The 21,303-nt window shown below is 36.6% G+C and overlaps 1 protein-coding gene across 50 annotated transcripts in view; it reads left to right on the forward strand.

Annotated features, from left to right (window-relative positions):
* The window catches only part of RIMS1 (regulating synaptic membrane exocytosis 1), a 606,124-nt gene that overhangs the window by 471,712 nt on the left and 113,109 nt on the right, over nt 1-21,303 (forward strand). For 18 of the 50 annotated variants that reach the window (XM_027550899.1, XM_027550904.1, XM_027550907.1 and 15 more), the window contains one exon: nt 7,215-7,327. In XM_027550899.1, coding sequence (XP_027406700.1) covers nt 7,215-7,327 — 113 coding nt within the window. Of the gene's footprint in view, nt 1-5,968; nt 6,152-7,214; nt 7,328-11,203; nt 11,234-21,303 lie in introns of all 50 variants that reach the window. The other 32 variants (XM_027550882.1, XM_027550886.1, XM_027550891.1 and 29 more) reach the window with 3 other exon arrangements.

Raw genomic sequence — 21,303 nt, forward strand, 5'->3', positions numbered from 1 at the left:
ACCCTGCTTATTTAACTTACATGCAGAGTACATCATGTAAAATGCAGGGATGGATGAATCACAAACTGGAATCAAGATTTCTGGAAGAAATATCAACAACCACAAACATTCTGATGATACTGCTTTAGTGGCAGAAAATGAAGAGGAATAAAAGAGCCTCTTGATGAGAGTGAAAAAGGAGAGTGAAAAAGTTGGCTTAAAACTCACCATTCAAGAAACTAAGATCATGACATCCGGTCCCATCACTTCATGGCGAATAGATGGGGGAACAGTGGAAACAGTGACAGATTTTATTTTCTTGGGCTCCAAAATCATTGCAGATGGTGAGTTCATCCATGAAATTAAAAGATGCTTGCTCCTTGGAAGAAAAGCTATGACAGATCTAGACAGTATATTGAAAAGCAGAGATGTCACTTTGCTGACAAGGTTCATATATGGATGTTAGAGTTTAACCATAGAGAAGGCTGAGTGCTGAAGAATTGATGCTTTTGAATTGTGCTAGAAAATACTCTTGAGAGTCCCTTGGACTACCAGGAGTTCAGACAAGTCAATCCTAAAGGAAATCATCCCTGAATATTCATTGGAAGGACTGATGATGACGCTCACTTTATAAAATTTAAAGTGAATTTTCCACTTTTTCTCCTCCCCCCAAAACCCTAGAAAATACCTTCAGTAGGCAACTTTGAAATTTCAGACTCAGAACTTACATAGAGCACAGCAGCAGCAAGTGAGTACATCAGGATAATTCAGAAGGGATTGCTTTCCATTGCAGAATTCCTAGTTTGCCATAATGGCCTAGTAGAAACCAAGATTTCCTGAAAAAGTGAGAGTGTTTTTTGCTCAATACTTTGTTGGTCAATGCTTTGGCCACCTGATGAGAATAACTGTCTCGCTCATTGAGAAAGATCCTGATGCTAGGAAATATTGAGGGCAGGAGGAGAAGGGGGCCACAGAGGGTGAGATGATTGAATGGCATCATGGGCGCAATGAACATGAGTTTGAGCAAACTCAGGAAGATAGTGAAGACAGGGAAGCCTGGCGTGCTGCAGTCTATGGGGTCACAAAGAGTTGGACACAACTTAGGGACTGAACAACAGCATGTGTACATACATACATGCATACAAGCACGCATTCATACATAGGTGGACAGACAGAAATAGATACATGGCTAGCTAGATAGATAGATGATAGATGAGAAGAATGTAATGAAAATACTGATTGTGTAACTGTTTGCATTTTCTTTACTCTCAATAAATCTAATTATAATACAGTCTCTTTACCAGGTTGTAAATTACTTAAGTTCCTCCCATTTGTTTTCATAAGATTAAAAATTTTCCTCAAGTTACATATTCATTATATTCCATTGAAGCCTTTTTAATTCATTTAACAATTACTAGTTAAATATCTACCATGTGTCATTTTCCAGAATCAATGAACAAGGTTTTTTGACAGTCAGATACGGTTTTACAAAATGTTAGATGATTCTAGAGTCAACTGACCGTGTTTTCCTGAACACGTGTGTCGTTGTTGTTAGTCACTCAGTCGTGTCCAACTCTTTGCAACCCATGAACTGTAGCCCTCCAGGGTCCTCTGTCCATGTAATTCTCCAGGCAAGAATACTGAAGTGTGTTGCCATTTCTTTCTCCAGGGGACCTTCCCAACCCAGGGATCGAACCTGGGTGTCCTGCACTGCAGGCAGATTCTTTACATTCTGAGCCACCACATGTGTGTGGATAATCACAAATCTTCCCTCCAGTAAGAAGAGAAGAGATTCCATTCCCCCTAGTCTCAAATGTTTGCTCAAGAAGAAGAAGAGTCGCTCAGTTGTGTCTGACTCTTTGCAACCCCATGGACTGTAGCCTACCAGGCTCCTCTGTCCATGGGATTTTCCAGGCAATAGTACTGGAGTGGATTGCCATTTCCTTCTCCAGGGGATCTTCCCAACCCAAGGATCGAACCCGGGTCTCCCGCATTGTAGACAGACGTTTTACCGTCTGAGCCACCAGGGAAGTCTAAGGGCCATATTCGTATTACTCTTTCCATTACTTACTTTGCTTATAGGTTTCATGTAGAAAACTCAAGCCTGTTAGGTATTTGAATTTGTTTGATTATAATTAAAGCTCCTCGTTGATTTTTATTAGAGTGTAAGTCACATGCTTAGCTTTCAAGGGAATTGATGAATAGCTCATTACAATAGAAGAACTGGCCTGGATTCTCTAGGTTTACGTTAGCACTCATTTCTTTTGACGATACCTTCTAAGTTGATGTTCAGCTACAGGTGAGTGAGGCCACAGTATGAATGCTCTGGACACTGATTCTTGGCCTCAGGAATTGACGGCTCCCCAGAGGAGCCCCAGCACAGACCCATGTTGGCCTCAGGCAGAATTTGCTGTGTGACGATCATAATTTTTAAGGCCCTTTGTTGGCCTCAAAAAAAGTGACCTTTTCAGGAATAGCTGTGTAATAAAATGTTTTGAAAGCTATGATAACCATTTCTAGATAGAAGAAAGGCAGAACTGATTTCTGACTTACATGCCTAACCATTGAAGTAGAGCTTCAGACCCTGTGAGGAAGCTCCTTAGTAAATAAATGTCTATCTTTTCACCCTCATGTGTGTTGAGCTTTGCAGACTGTTAGGACTGCTGCATGTCCTGCTCTGGGGACTTTTCTTCTTGTGGAACCTGCTTTCTGAATCCTGACTCGGGGGTGTTTGGTCAGGGTTGGTAAAGAATTGCATACACATTCATTTTCTGCTGTGCTGGTGCTCCTGAAAAAGGCAGTCACCACGGGAGGAACCATGGTGACCTTAAGTACCTCATGCATGTCTATCCTTTAATAAGTAATTTTTTTTAAAAAGGACTCTACTTTTAAGCAGCAATAGAAGCAATGTACTGCAAGTCTCCTTGCAGCAACAGAAATGTCTAACAAGCTAAGATTTTGGTGGGGAAATATTAACTTTAGTTCAGGAACACTAGTCTTAAGTGAAGAGAGTAGGCAGGGGTTGAACATAGCAGTAAATATTTAGAAACTCGTTTGGAGACGGTGAACTGGAGTTGTAGCTAGATTGAATTCATATTTTGTTCTAGAACCCTCACTATTATTATTTCAATAGTATGTTATGTGTAGACATATGAAGCAGAGTTGATGTTCATTAAATACCATTTTCCATATATTTTGTTGCTATAAACTCTCAAAATAGAATTGTATGAAATCTTGTCAAATAATCTGTTACTGGACATGCATTTATGTTTTGTTTTGCAAGATGAACAATACATCGATATTACCACGTTTCATCTCATGATAATAGAAGCCAGTCCTGTCTCAAAGGCAGAAAAGAGAGCAGTGTTGGCGCTTCATATACTCTGTGGGTCCTGCCTTAATCAAGCTAGTTATTTGTCTTTTTGCAATTCACACTACAAGCCCCCAGTTTTCCCATCTATAACATAGGAATGATAATACTTTGAAGAGCTGTTGTGAGAATGCAAAAAAAAGGACACGTGTATGTATGTGATATGTACACCACAGCACACACATGTACACAGACAGACACGCTGGAGCCTGGCGTATGCAGACGGCACCACGTGGATGCCTGGTGAGGAACACTAGCTCCCATCACCCTCCTTCTCCATCATTCACTCCCTGTCCATCCTCTGTCCTGCTCCTTGCCGGTCTCTTTCCCTCGGATACCTTTACTTTCTCAGCACATCCCATTTCATGGAAAAGTCTGGATTTCCTCCCATCTCACTCCTGGACCTCAGAATTTCCTGATTCACCCTCCTTCCTCTTCTATGAAACAAACTTGGCTCCACCATCTCTTTCTCCAAAGCCTGGCCCGTCTCTCTCTAGCCCTTACCTTGTCACTCCCCTCTGCCTCGCTCCTGTGATCCAGCCTCCTTTATCCTCAGGCGGAACAGTTTCCACTCCTCCTCAGAGTCAGTGCTTCCATACTAGTTATTGATGGCAGGGGGTGGGGGGGATCAGAAGCTGTTTTGTTCCTGAGGGACTTGTGATTGGTTTCAAAGGAAAAACAGCCCTGGGCTAAGTAATTAACCCCCAACAGGGCACACTATTCTTGGGCCCTGAAAGCTTGTGGCTTGGGAGGATCTGTGTAACATTCATCGAGAAATGAATTTGCACTTATTTGCCCCTGAAATTACTTTTCTATATTTATACAAAATAAGTGGCAAATTAAATAGATAGATAGATATTTGACTATGTCTCAAGGCATGGGAGCTCTTAGTTCCCCAACCAGGAATTGAAACCACGCCCCCTTCAGTGGAAATGCAAAGTCTTCACCACTGGACCACCAGCAAACTGTGCTTTTTATATTTTTGTCATTTACTTTGTGGCCGTATAGACTCATATAATTTATTTATGTTTCAGGTTGCATTTAGGAAGTTCTTTTAATTTATGAATTGCATTAAGAAATGAAGCAAGATTTTAGTGAAATTGCAAGATCTGTGAAATTTGGACTAGGGTAAAAACTATATTAAACTTTCAAACCACATTAAAGTGTATTTTGTACAAGGGAGTGTTGAATTTTATTCTCATGATAATGACTTTTAAAGAATAATAGATAAAAACTCATTATTTATCATTGGAAAGGACTTGATCATACCTTGATCCTTCCCATGTAAGTTAATTATATAGAGCTGAGTTCATGTGAGAAGTCAATCCAGAATGAATGAACAGTTTTGATACATGATGCCAGGGCTTTCCTCCATTAACTCAGAAATCAAAATGACCATCCAGGTTTCTGGATATGCCTTAGGGTCTGATGCAGCATTAATCCAGAGCTCAAAAAGGTTAAATGCACATTAGATACCCAAGCTGTACCTTTTTATGCTCTAAAATCTGACATTTTCCCATTTTATTGTTTGAAAATAGAGGATATACCCTGAATCAATATAATCACAGCTGCAGAAGATATTCTATTTAAGAGAAATATTGTCAATCCAAATGAAAGCTGAATAAAGCACTTGGTAATTAATGTACCACTACTTCCTGTAGTGATCAGTATGGATTCTTAACTCACCACTTTAAATTACTTAGTTGAATATTACAGCATTGTTTTCAAAAGGATGAAGTGTTATTTCTTGGCTTCTGTGACTATGAAAAATAATACAGATTAGGTATTTTAAATGTGCACTTTATTTAAAATACAAAAAATGATAAAGCAAAAATGTACATGTTTTAAAGAAGTATATATATAATATATACATACATCTATTCACATGTAAACATCAGTTTTTAATTCTTAATCCTTAATTTAGAAATTGGCTTCAGAATAATTTTGAACACTATATTAAAATAGCTGTCAATATATGGACAAATATCCTTTCTGATACTTTTATGCATTAGAGGATGTGTTTTTATCCATATATCAGCCACTCGCATTTAGTCAGCTCAAAAGCAAAGAATTCTCTACCTTATATCATTTTAATTTGTTGATCTATTTAAATTAACCTCAGAAGACAGCTTCCCTTTGCTGTTTGGTAGGAACTTCCTATTGCAGAGTACGATTATGAACATTGAGAATGTGCTGAGTGTATTGCTCCTTTTTGAAGGCAAGTGCTTCAAGTTTCCCCCGGTTCATTGTCCTGATGGTGCTCACTCGTGCAGCCCTAATCTCTTTACTGAGGTCTTGGTCTCTGTGCTGCTGTGTTCCAGGCACCAGAGATCAGCTCAGTAAGACACAAGAGTCCGAAGTCTCGGCCCTGTGGGCCTTGAAGGCTTGTCTCCCTGAAGGAACCCAGATGGGTCCTCTCAGGACCACTGGGCGTGCACGTTCCCAATAACGCGTCGGTTTGATGTGAAGTCCCGTTCAGTAACATTGTGATGGGTTTGCTCCTGGGTTTTAAAAATCACTGTCTTGTACGAGTAACCAGGTTTTCCTTGGACAGATGTGCTGGTATCAAAGTGGATGTGACCTGCTGACTGAAGATCTTTTCTGACCCTAATGTTTTAGGGTTCTCCCACCATGTCTTTCTAGAAGGGGATACGCAGCCGCGAGAGCGACTGATCAGCCAGTCCTTAGGGGGAAACATCCCGCTCGCTCCCGCTCGAGCGAGCACCCTAGTGTCAGAACACTCTGCTCTATGCACCACCTTGCCCCCGGAGGGTCCGCGCCACCTTCTCCGCTCCTGACAAGGTCGCTGTTCAGTGTCTGCCTCCAGGTGTCGCTGTGGTGTTGTGCCTTCCTGAGCTCTCGCCACTGTCACTCATTACGGCACCATAGCTCTTGATCCTTTCTTTGTGACACTTAAACCCCTCCACTTCCACCCTTGCCTGCATCTGCCTTCACTGTGCTGGTGACCTTCTCTTCTATACTTCCTGCCAACTAGCCATCACTGAAAACTGAACTTGCCTGTGTTACGTCCTTCCATCTGTTTGTGGCATATTCATATATACTTTTTTTTTTTTTAAATTATGTGAAATTCTTTATAAGAAATTGCCTGGAATTAAATGTATATTTGCTTTAAAATGTATAAGAGGAATTAGAAGGGAAAAAAAGTCTTTCATCTTTGTTTACAAAATTCTGAGAGTGCTTTAAAGTTCTTAAGTATAAAAAAAAAAAGTTTGAATAACAACAGATAGAGGTCAGCTTACTCCGGTACAGTAGTAATGTGTCTGCACGCTTCTTAAATTTATATTTGTAATTTTGATCTGTTCCCCAGGATATTTCATAGCATGTGCCCAAGGTTCTTTTTATACATATCTTTTCAGACTTTTCCTATTTAAAAATAAATTGCAAGTGAATGGTAGCTTACAAAAGTCTGTAGCTATAACTACTCTCGTCACTTATATGGATTTAATTGTAGCAGTCTAACAGCCTTTCTTAAATAATTGACACACGTTGTTAAGATTCAGAGGCTGTGAGTACATACATTCCGTCCAGTACTACCGAAAATGGATACCTGAACAGCAAGTCACAGCTTCATACACAGTTTATGAAAAGAAGTGTGTTCAGTTCTGCCCGGTTCAGGAATTCATCCTGCAACACTGTCTGTGGCCGAAAGCTTCCTTTCTCTTTTAGCCCCTTTTTTGGTCATAGTCATTTTATGCCCATCATGTAAGATAATTTGATTTTACTTCGAAAGGCCCACGTAGGGGTTTTATGTCTCTTTTCATAGTAGCAGGAAGAAGTAAGGGATTTTTGTCGGGCCCTCCGGGGTTTCATCTTGTGACTTGTCCCTCTCTGTCTCCCTCCGCAGGACGCACCGGCAGGCGAGCCCCACCCGGTCCCCGCCCATGGACGCCGCCTTCAGCAGCCGCAGGGGCAGGCAGCTCCCGCAGGTGCCCGTGCGAAGCGGCAGCATAGAACAAGGTATCCACAGAGGGAGCCTGGCCAAAAGCCTGGGTTCGAGAAACCCCTCTTTATATATGCCTTCTGTTAACAGAATCATATTCTGGTTGCATGTAGTCGGATGAATCCTAAGAACTCAAGTTACCTAGATCTTTATTCCCAGCACCTGGTTATAACAATTGGTGCCTCGGTGCTGTTTTTGCTGAGTGAGTGAATGAATAAATTTTAGATGGTCGGTTAAAAGAAAAAAACGAGCCCTTAGAGATACTTCTTCCAACGGTACCAAGAAAAAAAAATAAAACTTTAAAGACCTCAGTACAATACGGTATTTTTGGTGTTAAAGGAAGACTTATTTAACCTTATTTTTAAAATATTTTTAAATGAAACAATCGTATTAAAGGCTTTGCTAGTGTTTTTTCATTTTAACTTACTTGCAATAGCTCGTATTTTTCATATGTCTGATGATGAAAAACTGACTTAGAAAACACATTTTAGTGTTTTTAAACAGTTAACATCACTTAAATTTCCCTTATTTTAAGCATATACCCATTGTTTTTATCTTCTAGATAGAAAGGGGGTGGGAATGGGGGATATATTTTCCTGGAAATTAAATTCACTAAGCTACCTGGCCAAGAGTTAAACACAGTTGAAAGAGTCAGATTTCTTCATGTGACTCAAAGTGCCTTCCCATTTCTCAGTAAGTGAAATGATATGTTATCAGTAAATGTTATCATAAATTTCTTAAACAAATTAGTGAAATAATGTTTAATTTGGGGTTGTAATGTGAATACAGTGGACTCATATTTAAAACATGTATTAAAAATCTTCATCCCTGTGAAAAACTGAAAGGTTAACATTTTGAATATTTTTTTCAACAGTGTTGGTTGTTGTTGATGTAAAACTTGTATATTTCCTTCTATATTGCTGAATATGTGTTCTACTCACTCAAAGCACTTTGATGAATGTATCATTGAAATATTAGTGGTCAAAAAAGATAAATATGTGTTTGCAAAGACTGATATGACAGTTTGTACACAGAATACTTGGTTATAAGAAAATTAGTGTAGATTTTAAGAAGTGTCATCTTATTGACAGAAAAATGTTGCTACAATAAATTCTGAATTTGTATTCTTTTTTAAAAATCATGCGTCCTGTTGATATGCCATGCTTTAATATTCAGGGTCATTATAACATTATTCATTTAGCTAATCAGAAAAATAAAAGGCTATGTGAAACTCTGACTTTCTTTTCTAAAATAGCAATTAATTCATGGGAATTCTCAATTCATGTCTTTAACAAACTTTCTCTTATTTGGGAACATTTTGGGAAGATAATTCATAATTATCGTTATTAAGGCTGTAATTAGTGATAGTCTAAATGAAATTGTCTTAAAATTTATCTTAAAAAATGTGGTGTTTGTTTAAATTACCCAGTCACGGACTCCTGTTGCACAACCAAAAGAACTACAGGTTCTGGTGTTCAGCTAGCCGCAAACTCACTACTGGCCATAGTGTGCTAAAGATTGATATCCAAAAATCATGTGTTCCTAAAATTCTTTGCATTTCCTCCAGTTGCTAAAACACTTAAGATTCAAAAGCATATGAGGGTATTGAATATAACTCTCATATAGTGAGATTATAGTTTTATTAATCTATAGAAATAAGACTTGCTTCTACAAAATAAGATGGAATGTATGCTAGACTTTGTGTGTTTTTTTTAAACTCATGTTTGGTTGTTAATGTCAATCAACATTACTGCTTTATGATATTCATATTCACAGTTGTCTTTCAGAGAAATCACCAATTTGTAAGGATTGAATTGAGGTGGGAAGAAAGGACTGACTGAGAATGAAATTGGTGGAGTTATTTTGATAGTTAATATCACAAATATATTCCTAGCCACTTGCTATTTGAGGTTCCTAAAGCTCATCAAGAGTCGTATAGATACAACCTTTTAAAAATATAACAAGCATGTACTATTTTATCTGTGTATTCTATAATTAAAATGGATCTGATTTACTATATGATGTTACTGTGTGCTTCAGGACATTGGTAAATGATGATACTGCCCACCTTCGTCTTATTATGGATCTATTTCAAACTGAAGAGTTCACATGACATCTTTGTATTTCCTAGAATATGTTTTTAAAAATCAACATCTAATTTTATTCATGGGCTCAATAGAATTTAGCTCATTTTACTGAAGATGGAGTTCATTGATGTTCTTAAGGCGATATAATCATGTCATTTTTTTCTTTAATATTATATGTTAAATTTTACATCTGTGTTCTGTGAAGACTAATGCCAAATGCAGTTTATTTACAATCAATGAAGGCCCTACCGTATTTGACTTCCTTCTTTCCAGTCTCATTTTATGTTTATTTTTACTTAAAAAAAAATTTTAACAAAGGATAATTGTATTTTATTAAAAGAACTGAGTTGACAATTGGTTGGTAAGAGTGAATATTTCAAATGACTTAGATTCCTGAATAGTGCTATAACTTCTTGATGAACTTATAATTGTATTCATGCATAATTTCTGGATATAATTATCTGCATTATTGTGTTTAGGATCTGTAGATTGCTTGGATGCTTATTTTCTTCATTGTAATTCAGTTCTACCATTCTCTCTTTGTACAATGAAAACTGTATATATATATATATATGGCTAACATCATGTGAAAAAACACATTTACTTAAACTTCTAAAAATGTATTTTAAAATTTCTTTTAAAAATTAGGAATGCTAGCCTATTTTCTACATGGAATCTGATTATGTTACAGTTAGGGAGGAAGCACAGTTGTGGTTATGATACAGATTTTGAGATAAAGTAGCTGAAAAAGTAGCCTTAACATTTAGGTAACTCTAAAGGTATGTGATAATTGAGAGCAGAGGCTTTCAGGAAACTCTGGGTATATTCCAATGTTGTATTCCAATGTAACCCAAGGCAGTATGAGACAGAAAAGCAAGATAATCAGTTGCATTAAAATGGATGGTTTTCTGAAGCCAACCAAGTGATTTTGTATGTGTGTGTGCAGCATAGGTGTTTTTTTTTTTTTTTTTTTTAAGAAGACCTAGTTAAAGATCACTCATAAACTGACACAATGTGCCAATTATTTTGTTGTTGTTATTGTTCTGCTATTCTGGTACCTAACATTAATGGCACACCCCTTCAAAATATCTAGATAGGCCATTGTTTCTCAGTAATGGATGTGCCAACAAGGAGGTAGATAAATGCATAAGAAATGTGTGAGAAATATAATCTCCAGAGAACATTTCACTTTGAAATAGTTTAATATAATTAATTTGAGAAGGAGGAAAGGATTACTTGAAGTAGAATATATTTTTTTCCAGGTGGAAAATGTTCTAGAATACTTTCCACAGTGAAAAGAAAATGCCTACGACCTATCAAAAAATGGAATTTATGTTTTTATTTATTATATAATATTTTAAATTATCTGAAAGGCTATCATTTTTGAAATTAAATTGTTAGTTTTGGAATATTAAATATGCTTTTAAGTACATTTATAATAAACTGTCATGATATATTAAGATTAAAATGTCTTAGTTAAGTCGGTGCTGAAATATTGTGCAATTCTTCAAAGGCAAGAAGAGTAACACAAAATATACTTTTTCAAATTCTAAATATATTAATTTCCCAATGTTTATGCTTTTATTTAAAATCTTTAAATTGTTGCATTCATTCTTTCTTTGATTGATTTTAGTGCCATGTTTGAGACTTCTTCATGGTTTGTCATTAAAGTTTGTCATATCACATTATATGTTACATATTTTTATTATTCATGCCATTGTGTTGATTCACATTTCCATGTCTAACTATAAATTTGCTGATTTCTTTCTTTTGTTTCCATCATTATGTGCATTTAATTCATTGAAGAACAAGAAAAATATAACTCATCCACAAAAGGTAAATATTAACGTAACTTTTTAACAATTGAATATTGTTTCTTTTCTCTCATAGTATATGAGTTATGTATGAGCTACATTATTTAACGGATAGCTTTTTTGCCTGCATTGATTTTGTAGGGCATTTGGTGTCAATTGTTTTGTATTGTGAGCAGTTCACGTCAAAGAAGAGAGGATTAAAATTAAAAGTAGCTTTGCTTCAAAATTTAATTTTCGATACTGACAACTAGAAAGTAGTTCTCTTTAGAAATGAGTAGCATATTTATTTTATGTTTTTTGCATTCCCTTGCACTCATAGATACAGGGTTCAATGGTTACTGTCTATGATGCAAAGGAGTAGAAAATCCCTAGGTTTTCCTTCTAACCTTATGGAATATTTGGCCCCTGCAGTCATGCATTGGAAAGTGGCTGCCAGAATTCCTGCTCCTCTTGGCCCCAGGAGGGTTAGAACATCCATCAGTTCTTCCTTCTTGAGGGACACTGGAGGGAAACCATTTATCCTGCTGTTTTGCCACCTTGCTGACCTGCCCTGCCCTTCGAATCACATGTGATATTTGGTCTTTGTACTTGAATCTCATGTAGATGCAGACGTCAACCCACTCTCACGTGCCATCTTATTAGATGTGACTATTAGCTTGATAGTTAAATATTTGAATATGAGATTTCAGCTTAAAGAAATAATATTAGCAATGCTAAAAGATTATATAATTTAACAAAAGTACCTTTGCTCCCTATTTGTAGCTTGATGATGTAATTATTGTTCCCAGTAACTCTAAAAGTTAGTCCTGAGAGGACCTTTTATGAAAGATAAAGCTCAGATTGAGAGAGGTTCAGAGATTTACCCATCCACCCTGGTGATGTGACATAGATTACAAGCCCATCTCCCACTTTGGACCTCCTTCCTCTATACTTGATTGCATTCTATTTTAATAGGCACAAATCCCAAGTTTACTCCTAACTTTGAGTACAGTGAAGTATGTGTTATATCTCTCAATGTCATAGATTGAAAATGGAGGTAATATTCAAGTACTTATATTAGTTTGAGTTTATGAAAATTTATTTATATTCTAGCACATAATACATATTCTGACAAAGTGTCTGAAATACTAGACAATGAATAGATATTAATAAAAATAAAATGTTATTCAGATCAAGATGTTATGAGATGCTAGGCTTTGGTCCCTAGATTTTTCATAGATTTCTGGCCATCTTGCATTTTTAATTCAGGTATCAGAAACACAAATTTAGGTTCAGTGGTATGGCCAATGCATTTGTGCTTACATTCAGAAGAATTTATTTAGACTTGCAAGATAAATTTTAGTATGCTAAAAGATGTTATATTGGAGATGGGTCAATGACCTCATTCGTTTAGCCGAAAATAAGTATAATAATTGTTCAGTTGGAGAGCTCTTCCCCTATATTATTACTAGCCAAAGCTTTAATTTGCTAATCGAAACAATGCAAAATTCATGGGTTGTACAACTTCAAGTGTAGGAAGTATGGACCTCTGCAGCCTCACTACAGAGCATGTCAGGTGGTTACATTTTAACAAGGTCGTTTTTGTCCTAACTGAGGTGTGTCATCATTCTTCCAAGTCTTCCTGGGACATGGGATGTAGATAAGTTTCATGGGATGTACCATGTGACTGAAAACAATCGAAGAGACTTGTTTCCAAATGCAACCAGTAAGGCAGAGAGCAGTCCAGGATACTGCATTTCTCTCCTGGGATTTAAGGGAGCCACAGCTTAGCCATGAAAAGCGTGGGCAACCTGGAAAAGATATAAGCAAATTCAAGAAATTTCTTTTGAGTCAGATTGTAGGTTCACCTGCCCCATAGGAAAGAAAACGTTTTATTTTGCATAGAAACCCTGCTGCTGTGAGCTGACCTTTCTGAGGTCGACTATATTTAGAATTAGGTTATCCTGAGTGCTCCCTGAGTGTTAGGTACTGCCTTAACTACAGGAGGTAACAGCCTGCAGGCTTACAGGACCCCTAGTGAGAGGTGGCTTTTGATGAATTGCAGACAAATTTGTAAGATGTTTCCAGTTTGTCCAGGATTTATGAGGTTTCATAAGACACAAGATTTTCAGTGTTAAAACCAGGAAAGCTCTGGGCAAGATCACCAGGTCACCCTACCCAAAGGGGACGTAGGGGACCAGTATATAATTTTCAAGCGTATTTTGTAAAACACATCCAGAGAGGTATAATATACTGAACATTTTTAAAATGAGTTAGAGATTATAGGGCACTTCCTCTAGGTCAGTGTCTTGACTAACAAGGTCATCTCTTCATCTCATCATATTTCTGCCCCAACTTGAGACATAACTATCCATATCCTCATTTATCAACTGAGGGAGTTACAGCATAGAGAGATGCAGAGCCAGACCCCAGGTCAGCTGCTCATTGGGGAAGTGCTTGGCCAGGAATCGGGGCTTGAGCCTCACTTTGGAGCCCTTATGCTGAACCACTTTGCTCGGCTGCCTCTCCCACATTCAGCACTGACCAAGCACCCACTGAGGGGTGACACTGCATAATCAGGGTAATGACCCAGGACAAGCTGAAGGAAGGTGTAGTGATTCCTCTTTTAGAAAGAGGGCAGAGGATGCCCGGAAGAGCAGAGCTGCTGCAGGACAGAGCTGGACCTCGAAGCCGCAGCCCGCGTCCTGGCCACTCCCTTGGGTCGCGGTCACCTCCCCTTCCTGTGGAGGAGGCCCACTCAGGAGCCCTGCCGCCCCCGGTGACCCATTTTTATGTCTCTCAGCCAAATCTTCCAATCCCTGGCTTGCTCTTCAAATGAACCCTGCACCCTGAGAAAAGGAAACCACTCTATTCGGACTAAGATGACGCGGTCTAGCGTTGAAAAGTTAACTGAGGAAATAGAAACGTTCACACAGCTTGTTTACCTCTTTCCCACCTCCTCTTTGTATGTTGGAAGCTGAGGTACCCTGTCTTTCTAGGATTCACAGACTGTTTTATAGGCATATTTTAAATCATTCCTTCTCAAAGTAAGCCAATTTTTCCCTCTCTGCTACATTTCTTGGACAGTTTTAAAGAGCCCATGAATGTAGTTTGGGGGCATCGAAATAATGATATAAGAAGATCAGAACCAGAAATTAAAAGGCTTCAGGTGAGAAAAAATGTTATTATCATAATAAGTTTCTAATTTATATGCCTTTAAGATAGGATCTCTAAAATGCATTAACTTTTTGCCTTTTGGAAGCAATTTGGAATAACAAAACCCATTATACTGTCTTTTCTACAAGTAAACTTCCCTTTATCAAAAGAAATGTGTAGTTTACCCACAGAATGAAGTGCAATTACAGTTCAAGTAACTAAAGGGTTGAAAAGGAATGAGCTAGCATCTGTTTTGTGGTCCTGTTTAACTAATAAAATATATAATAATTATTGTAAGCAGGTCATGAGGGCCATTTAAGGATTATCTGTAGTCAACTGAATTTTTAAACTTCTGTTAGAAAAATGCTCCAATGAATTATCTGTCTCTTCTTTTTGAAGTGTTGACAAGAGTAGTTTGAATGGCAAGCACTCAACCTATAATCTTTATGGAACTATTAGCATTAATCTGAATTAAATGTAATTCAGATTAAAAGTGAAAAACATCATTTTAATGGTTTTATGTTATATTGTTTATTGTTTATGGAGTTTCTTTTGAAACATGTTATAGGAGAAAAATCATGTCTCTTGGCTTTTGCCAATATAAGTAAACTAATTTATTTGTAAATCCATGGAGGCAGAATTATTTTAACTGTCATTATGTAGAAAAGGATTTTGGCTTTATTCACATTTTTCTTAACTGCATTTTGAGTAGGTGCATATTACCCAGGTGAGATTCATTTGATGTTACTGTGTGTAAAGATTTCAAGTTATTTAATCTTCTAGGGCTTTGCTTTTCTTGAACACTTATGATGAATATTCATGAATATTTAGTCATAAACATTTAGAGCTCTGTTAGTTAAAGCATCAAACTGGTCCATTTCTCTTTTTATCACAAACCTATGTTTGTCATTCTAGCCTTCTTTTCTTGTTTGTTTTTGATTACTGTCTTTATTTTTCTTTCTTTTTTTCTTTTTTAATTTAAATTTATTTATTTTAATTGGAGGCTAACTACTTTACAATATTGTATTGGTTTTGCCATACATCAACATGAATCCGCCACGGGTGTACACGTGCTCCCAATCCTGAACCCTCCTCCCACTTCTAGCCTTCTTTTTAAACTTTAGGGACATATGAAAGTGGTCCATGTACAGTAGTTCTGAACTCTTGGTTTGGACCCATTTTTTTCTGTTCTGCTGATTCAAATGTGATGCTTTATAATAGTATTAAAGACTCGTAAAGTTTTAAGTATTTAATGCTTGAATTGACCAGGTGTCAGTTTGCCAGAAATGCACCCTTGAGGGAGAAGAGTTTTGCCCCTTCCTCCCTGATTCTGCAAGAGAAGGTAAAAGGTGGATGTCTAGCCATGAATAGACCTTTTGGGTTTTCTCCTCTAAAGCTGTGTATTTCCCCTAAATACTGTAATTTTGTTTTCTAAACTTTAAAATCTGTCAACACTTTTTGCAAAAAAGAAAGGAGACATTGAATTTAGTAGTTATGCCACATCAAACCTTTCAAGATAGATTCTGTTGCCTCCAGTGTAATTGGATTAACAAAAAATGATGGATAAACATGTTAAGAGATCCTGGGGATGAACAGCATGACCCTTTGTGTTCCCAGAGAAGCCTTAAGTCCATGGACTACTCTCACGAAGATTGTGTTCTATGCAGTGCCTTGTAAGGAGGACAGTGTTTGCTCTCAAGACCGACATACACATAAAAAGCTATTTAAACCTGTGTAACAAAAGGGCAGGGTCAAATGACAGATTTTTCATTTGACTTTCTCATCTGCCCAGTATCAGATTAATATTTTCACTGTTACTCTGGGGCTTGGCTATTTTGACACTGAAAGTGATATATGGGGCTGGAAATCCTGAACTTTGTTTTAGGTAGTTGAGTGAAAATCAGCTAAAACAAGAGATGACCTTGGGGTTTTGGCTGCAGACAAAAGAGATTTAAGTGATAATACATGGAAGTTACCTATTTCCTCTAAATCAAAATTCCATTTCAATTTTCTATGCCAAAACACAGCCTCTTTTCAAATTCTTAAAGGCGATATGGTTCTTTTCACTTTGCATGTGTTATTTACTTGTTACATTTTATCTTTCTCATCCTGGATAGACAGTATCTTTTATTTTATTGTTTATATTACTGTAGCATAATCCTTAACATCCAAGAGAATCGTGAAAGGGCACATTTCTCCCCTTGCAAATTGAAATTCATTTTATTCTAGGAAAATGACCCCGAATATGGGCATTGCTGTAGTGTCAGAATATTTGAAATATTTACTCTTTAGATACACATGTTCTATATGTTGAGGCAAGAGAAGTGGGTATTGTATCAAAGTTGCTTATTATGCTTGTATGACTCCAAAGATAAGGATAGACGTAAAAAGACTGCTTTATCTTTTAAAAAAATGATAAAAAATAACCAAATATAACTGGTAATTTTTGCCCCTTAATTTCTATGGTTTTGGTAAATTGGCAAACAAAGAAAATAGTAAAAATGCTGGAAATTCGGGCAAACAAAAAAAAAAGTAAAAATGCTGGAAATTCGTTAGTTGCGCAAGAGACAAAGTTGTTAGCTTCCTATTTTTTAAAAATATCAGAAAAATATCAAAATTTATTGAGACGGTACAGAGTCAGAGTCTACAACAGCAGGAAGTTACTCTAAGTGATGTCTTAGAGTTTTCATTTTCTTTACAAGTGAAAACTCCGTAAAGGTGAGATGTCAGGACTGATAAATTCACACTGATGAATGGTGTGTGTCTGAGGTTTTAATCTCTGCCAAGTATTTTTGAGTCCTGAGCTCTTACCATGCTACCCCATTGCTTCCAGGCGTGTGGAGAAGGTTCCTACATCTTAACAGTTTGCATTCCTCTAAAGTCTAAAAACCCATGTGTAGGGATAAGTTTTGCAGTCTTGAATTTCCTAATATAAAAGCATCTTCCTTTCTCTTCAGGCTGTGTATACCTTACAAAGTTTACAGATTCAGTCAGCTCATTTTTTTTTTTCATCTTTTATTACTTTCTAATCTCCACATTTCCTGCTACATTGTTCAGTGTATTTGAGTGCCCACCAGGAGTGATTTGTAAAAATAAATCCTTCAGAGAAGGGCTTTCCTCAGGGCTGTCAGTAACAGGCATTGCAGATATCTCATTCATATGTTTAATTCTGACAGCTTTCAGGCCTGGGGTCATTTATCATCACTTTGAGACACATTAGACCCAGATCAGGGCTTCACTGTCGCCAAACTCGTTTTGATGCAAAGGCACTAAAATTTCATACAGTGTGATAGCAAGCTTTAGACAAGGTTGTTATCCTGTACAAATGTTACCATGTTTTACTTTTCACACATGTGTTAGCTAATCTTGTTATAAAAAAAAATACTCAATAACCTTTTTGCTGCTAAGTTGCTTCAGTCGTGTCCGACTCTGTGCGACCTCATAGATGGCAGCCCACCAGGCTCCCCCATCCCTGGGATTCTCCTGGCAAGAATACTGGAGTGGGTTGCCATTGCCTTCTCCAATGCATGAAAGTGAAAAGTGAAAGTGAAATCGCTCAGTCGTGTCCAACTCTTAGCGACCCCATGGACTGCAGCCTGCCAGGCTCCTCCGTTCATGAGATTTTTCCAGGCAAGAGTACTGGAGTGGGGTGCTTTACTTTAATATATTTAATAATACAGAAATTTTCATTACCTCTATTCCCTTTTATACTCGTATTTCACCTAGAATACTCGAAAATGTAGGTTTAGCAATAAATTTTATGGATTGTCTGTTTTGCCTATAAACACAAACGTTTGAAATTGCAAATTCATGTTAATTTCTAGATGCACAGGGAGAAATGTGAAAGACTTAAGGAATTTGAACAGCAGAACAAAATTTTATTTACATAATTGTAAATTCAAGAATAATATGTAAAATATATTTATGAAAATTTAATGTTTAAATAATAATTATCTTACATTACACAGGGCCATGATATTTACAGTGTTTTAAAGCAGGTCATGAACGTCTACCAAGTCAAAGGAGTTTCCCCGAAAACTGCATTTCTCTTCGGAAGAGGTGATACCTTCAAAATTTTTCAGTGATGGATTAGGGAAGACTTATTAATGATTCTTTAGCTTTATTTTAAGTCATAAGCCTCTTTAATAATCTTATGAAAGGATAGATCTAGAAAAGTGCATATAGGTCCAAACGCAATATTTGCAAATGATTGCAGCTTCTTCATAGTTTCTCCCAAGATCACCTATAATACTGGATTAAGGATTCACAGCACAACATGGAGCATGAAAATATAAGTAATTATATTACTCTGTCTTTACCTTTAATAATATCTAATATTTTCCATTAAAAAAACTCTAGAAAATCTTACCCTTTGTGTTCCAATCAGTTATCCTTGTTGAATTTAGAAGACAAGAAATGATTTCACAAGTTTTTTTTTAACTTAAACTCTTTTTTTTAATTTTATTTTATTTTTTAACTTTACAATATTGTATTACTTTTGCCATATATCAAAATGAATCTACCACAGGTATACATGTGTTCCCCATCCTGAACCCTCCTCCCTCCTCCCTCCCCATACCATCCCTCTGGGTCGTCCCAGTGCACCAGCCCCAAGCATCCAGTATCATGCATTGAACCTGGACTGGTGACTCGTTTCATATATGATATTATACATGTTTCAATGCCATTCTCCCAAATCATCCCACCCTCTCCCTCTCCCACAGAGTCCAAAAGACTGTTCTATACATCAGTGTCTCTTTTGCTGTCTCGTATACACGGTTACTCTTACCATCTTTCTAAATTCCATATATATGCGTTAGTATACTGTATTGGTGTTTTTCTTTCTGGCTTACTTCACTCTGTATAATAGGCTCCAGTTTCATCCACCTCATTAGAACTTAAACTCTAAGAAAAGTTCTAAACTTTCCTTTTTTTTAAAGAATTTTATTTTATTTAAATATAAATTTATTTATTTTAATTGGAGGATAATTACTTTACAATATTGTATTGGTTTTGCCATACATTAACATGTTGAGTTGATATTTGATATAAGTACATTCATTGGATAAAAATGTCATAGTTTAAAATTAACTGAGGGTTTAAAGTTGATCTAAAGAAAATAGATGAAATTCAATAAGTATCTTTTAGGAAAATTAATACCTGCTTTTTAAAAGACATAATTTATTTATCATCAGACACATCAGTCAGCTTGTAGAAAGCATAGTGAAAAATTCTGGCTTTTTAAAAAAAGCTTCTATATAAAATTACAGTGTTAATTATACTCTAGTGGCTAGGGGAAATGAATTATATTACTATCACTCTATGGGAATTATAACTGAAGCTATATTTTCATTAAAATACTAAGTGAAATTATGTGATAATTACATTTGTTGTAAAACATGAGCAAGGTTGTTTAACTCTCTAGTATGTGGCAGTATTGAAATTTAAAAAAAATTAAAACCCAGATGTTCTCCAAATTTAAAATCTTTTTAAAAAGGAATAGTGACTGGCATTTTGATGATTTGTTAGTTTCCAATGCTACCAGTATTCAGAGTGCTCCCAAAATGTAAATTTAATGCTAGGATTTATGGAAGAATTAGAAAATATTTTATTTCATATTTTAATTTTGCTATTAGCATTAACATTGTTAATATAAAAAATTTAATAATGAATAATCATTCTTTTCAAAGTAAGATATTTGAGCTGTCTGGGCTGTGGTTAATTTTACTTTTAACTGCTTACTCAAGAGTTAATCACATTCCAAGGATTTATTTCTAATCATTACCAAGTATATTATTCTCTCTATAAATCATGTACATTAATAATCATGTATTCTTTATCAATTTGTGATAAATGTTCTATTTTAGCTGATAAATTTTCTTCATATTTAGATTGACACATCAATAATCCAGAATTGATGTCATTTCATTCCATAACGTACAGTTGAAAAATAAAATGTACAATACACAAAATATGTAGAAAAGCTAACACACACACAGAAGTCGCTCAGTCGTGTCTGACTCTTTGTGACCCCATGGATTGTAGCCCACCAGGCTCCTCGGTCCCTGGGATTTTCCAGGCATGAATACTGGAGTGGGTTGCCGTTTCCTTCTCCAGAAAAGCTAAAGAACTGCCCAATTCACACTGAAGCCTCTTCATTGATGTTTACGAAAAGCAATTTTACTGCAACATGACGACTTGTATCAAGAATTATTTTAGAATACACACTAATGTGCACACCATCCGGAAATAAAGAGAAATACTCTTTAAAAATGTGAATTACATGTAATTACCTGACTTTTTTATATAGGTGAACAATAAGCTGTTTGCATTTCACTTCTGATCTTGGAATCCGAGAGCAAGCACAGAGGACATAGAAATGACATTACTGCTGATGAGTCAAGGGTGTCCAGTCATGATTTTGAAAAGAAAACTATTTGGAGATTTTCTTTCTTTGACAGCTTAGAGGATGTCAACTTTAACTTCTTTAGGAATAAAGATAGTATATTAATCACTTAATCACTTTTGGGAGGTCAGAGTGAAGTCATTGAACCATTGTAGGACTCAGTTTGTTGTTGGTATTTTTTAAAGTCGTTAAAAATCCTGCCGCTGCTGCTGCAGTTCGCCTTTGGTATCCGCCGTGGCCCTGTCCTGCCTCTGAAAGCAGAAGGGCCGACATCCCTTGCCACCAGCAGGTCCTCCTGAGAGCGATACAACACAGACACAGCCTCCTCTGGTGCGTGGGAGGCAGGGGATAAGACTGCATTTAATAAAGGGAAAGAAAAAGAAATGAGAGTAAGAAAGAAAGGAAATCTCATTTCTTTTTGTAAACTTTAGAAAAGCCTTCAGAATTGCTAGTCTGGATGGAGTTGCCTTTAGAAAAGAATAAAAACGAAATATAGCTGGAGATATACTGCTGCTGCTAAGTCACTTCAGTCGTGTCCGACTCTGTGCGAC

Source organism: Bos indicus x Bos taurus, chromosome 9 (assembly GCF_003369695.1).
Source record: "Bos indicus x Bos taurus breed Angus x Brahman F1 hybrid chromosome 9, Bos_hybrid_MaternalHap_v2.0, whole genome shotgun sequence".
In the NCBI taxonomy this organism is placed as follows: domain Eukaryota; kingdom Metazoa; phylum Chordata; class Mammalia; order Artiodactyla; family Bovidae; genus Bos; species Bos indicus x Bos taurus.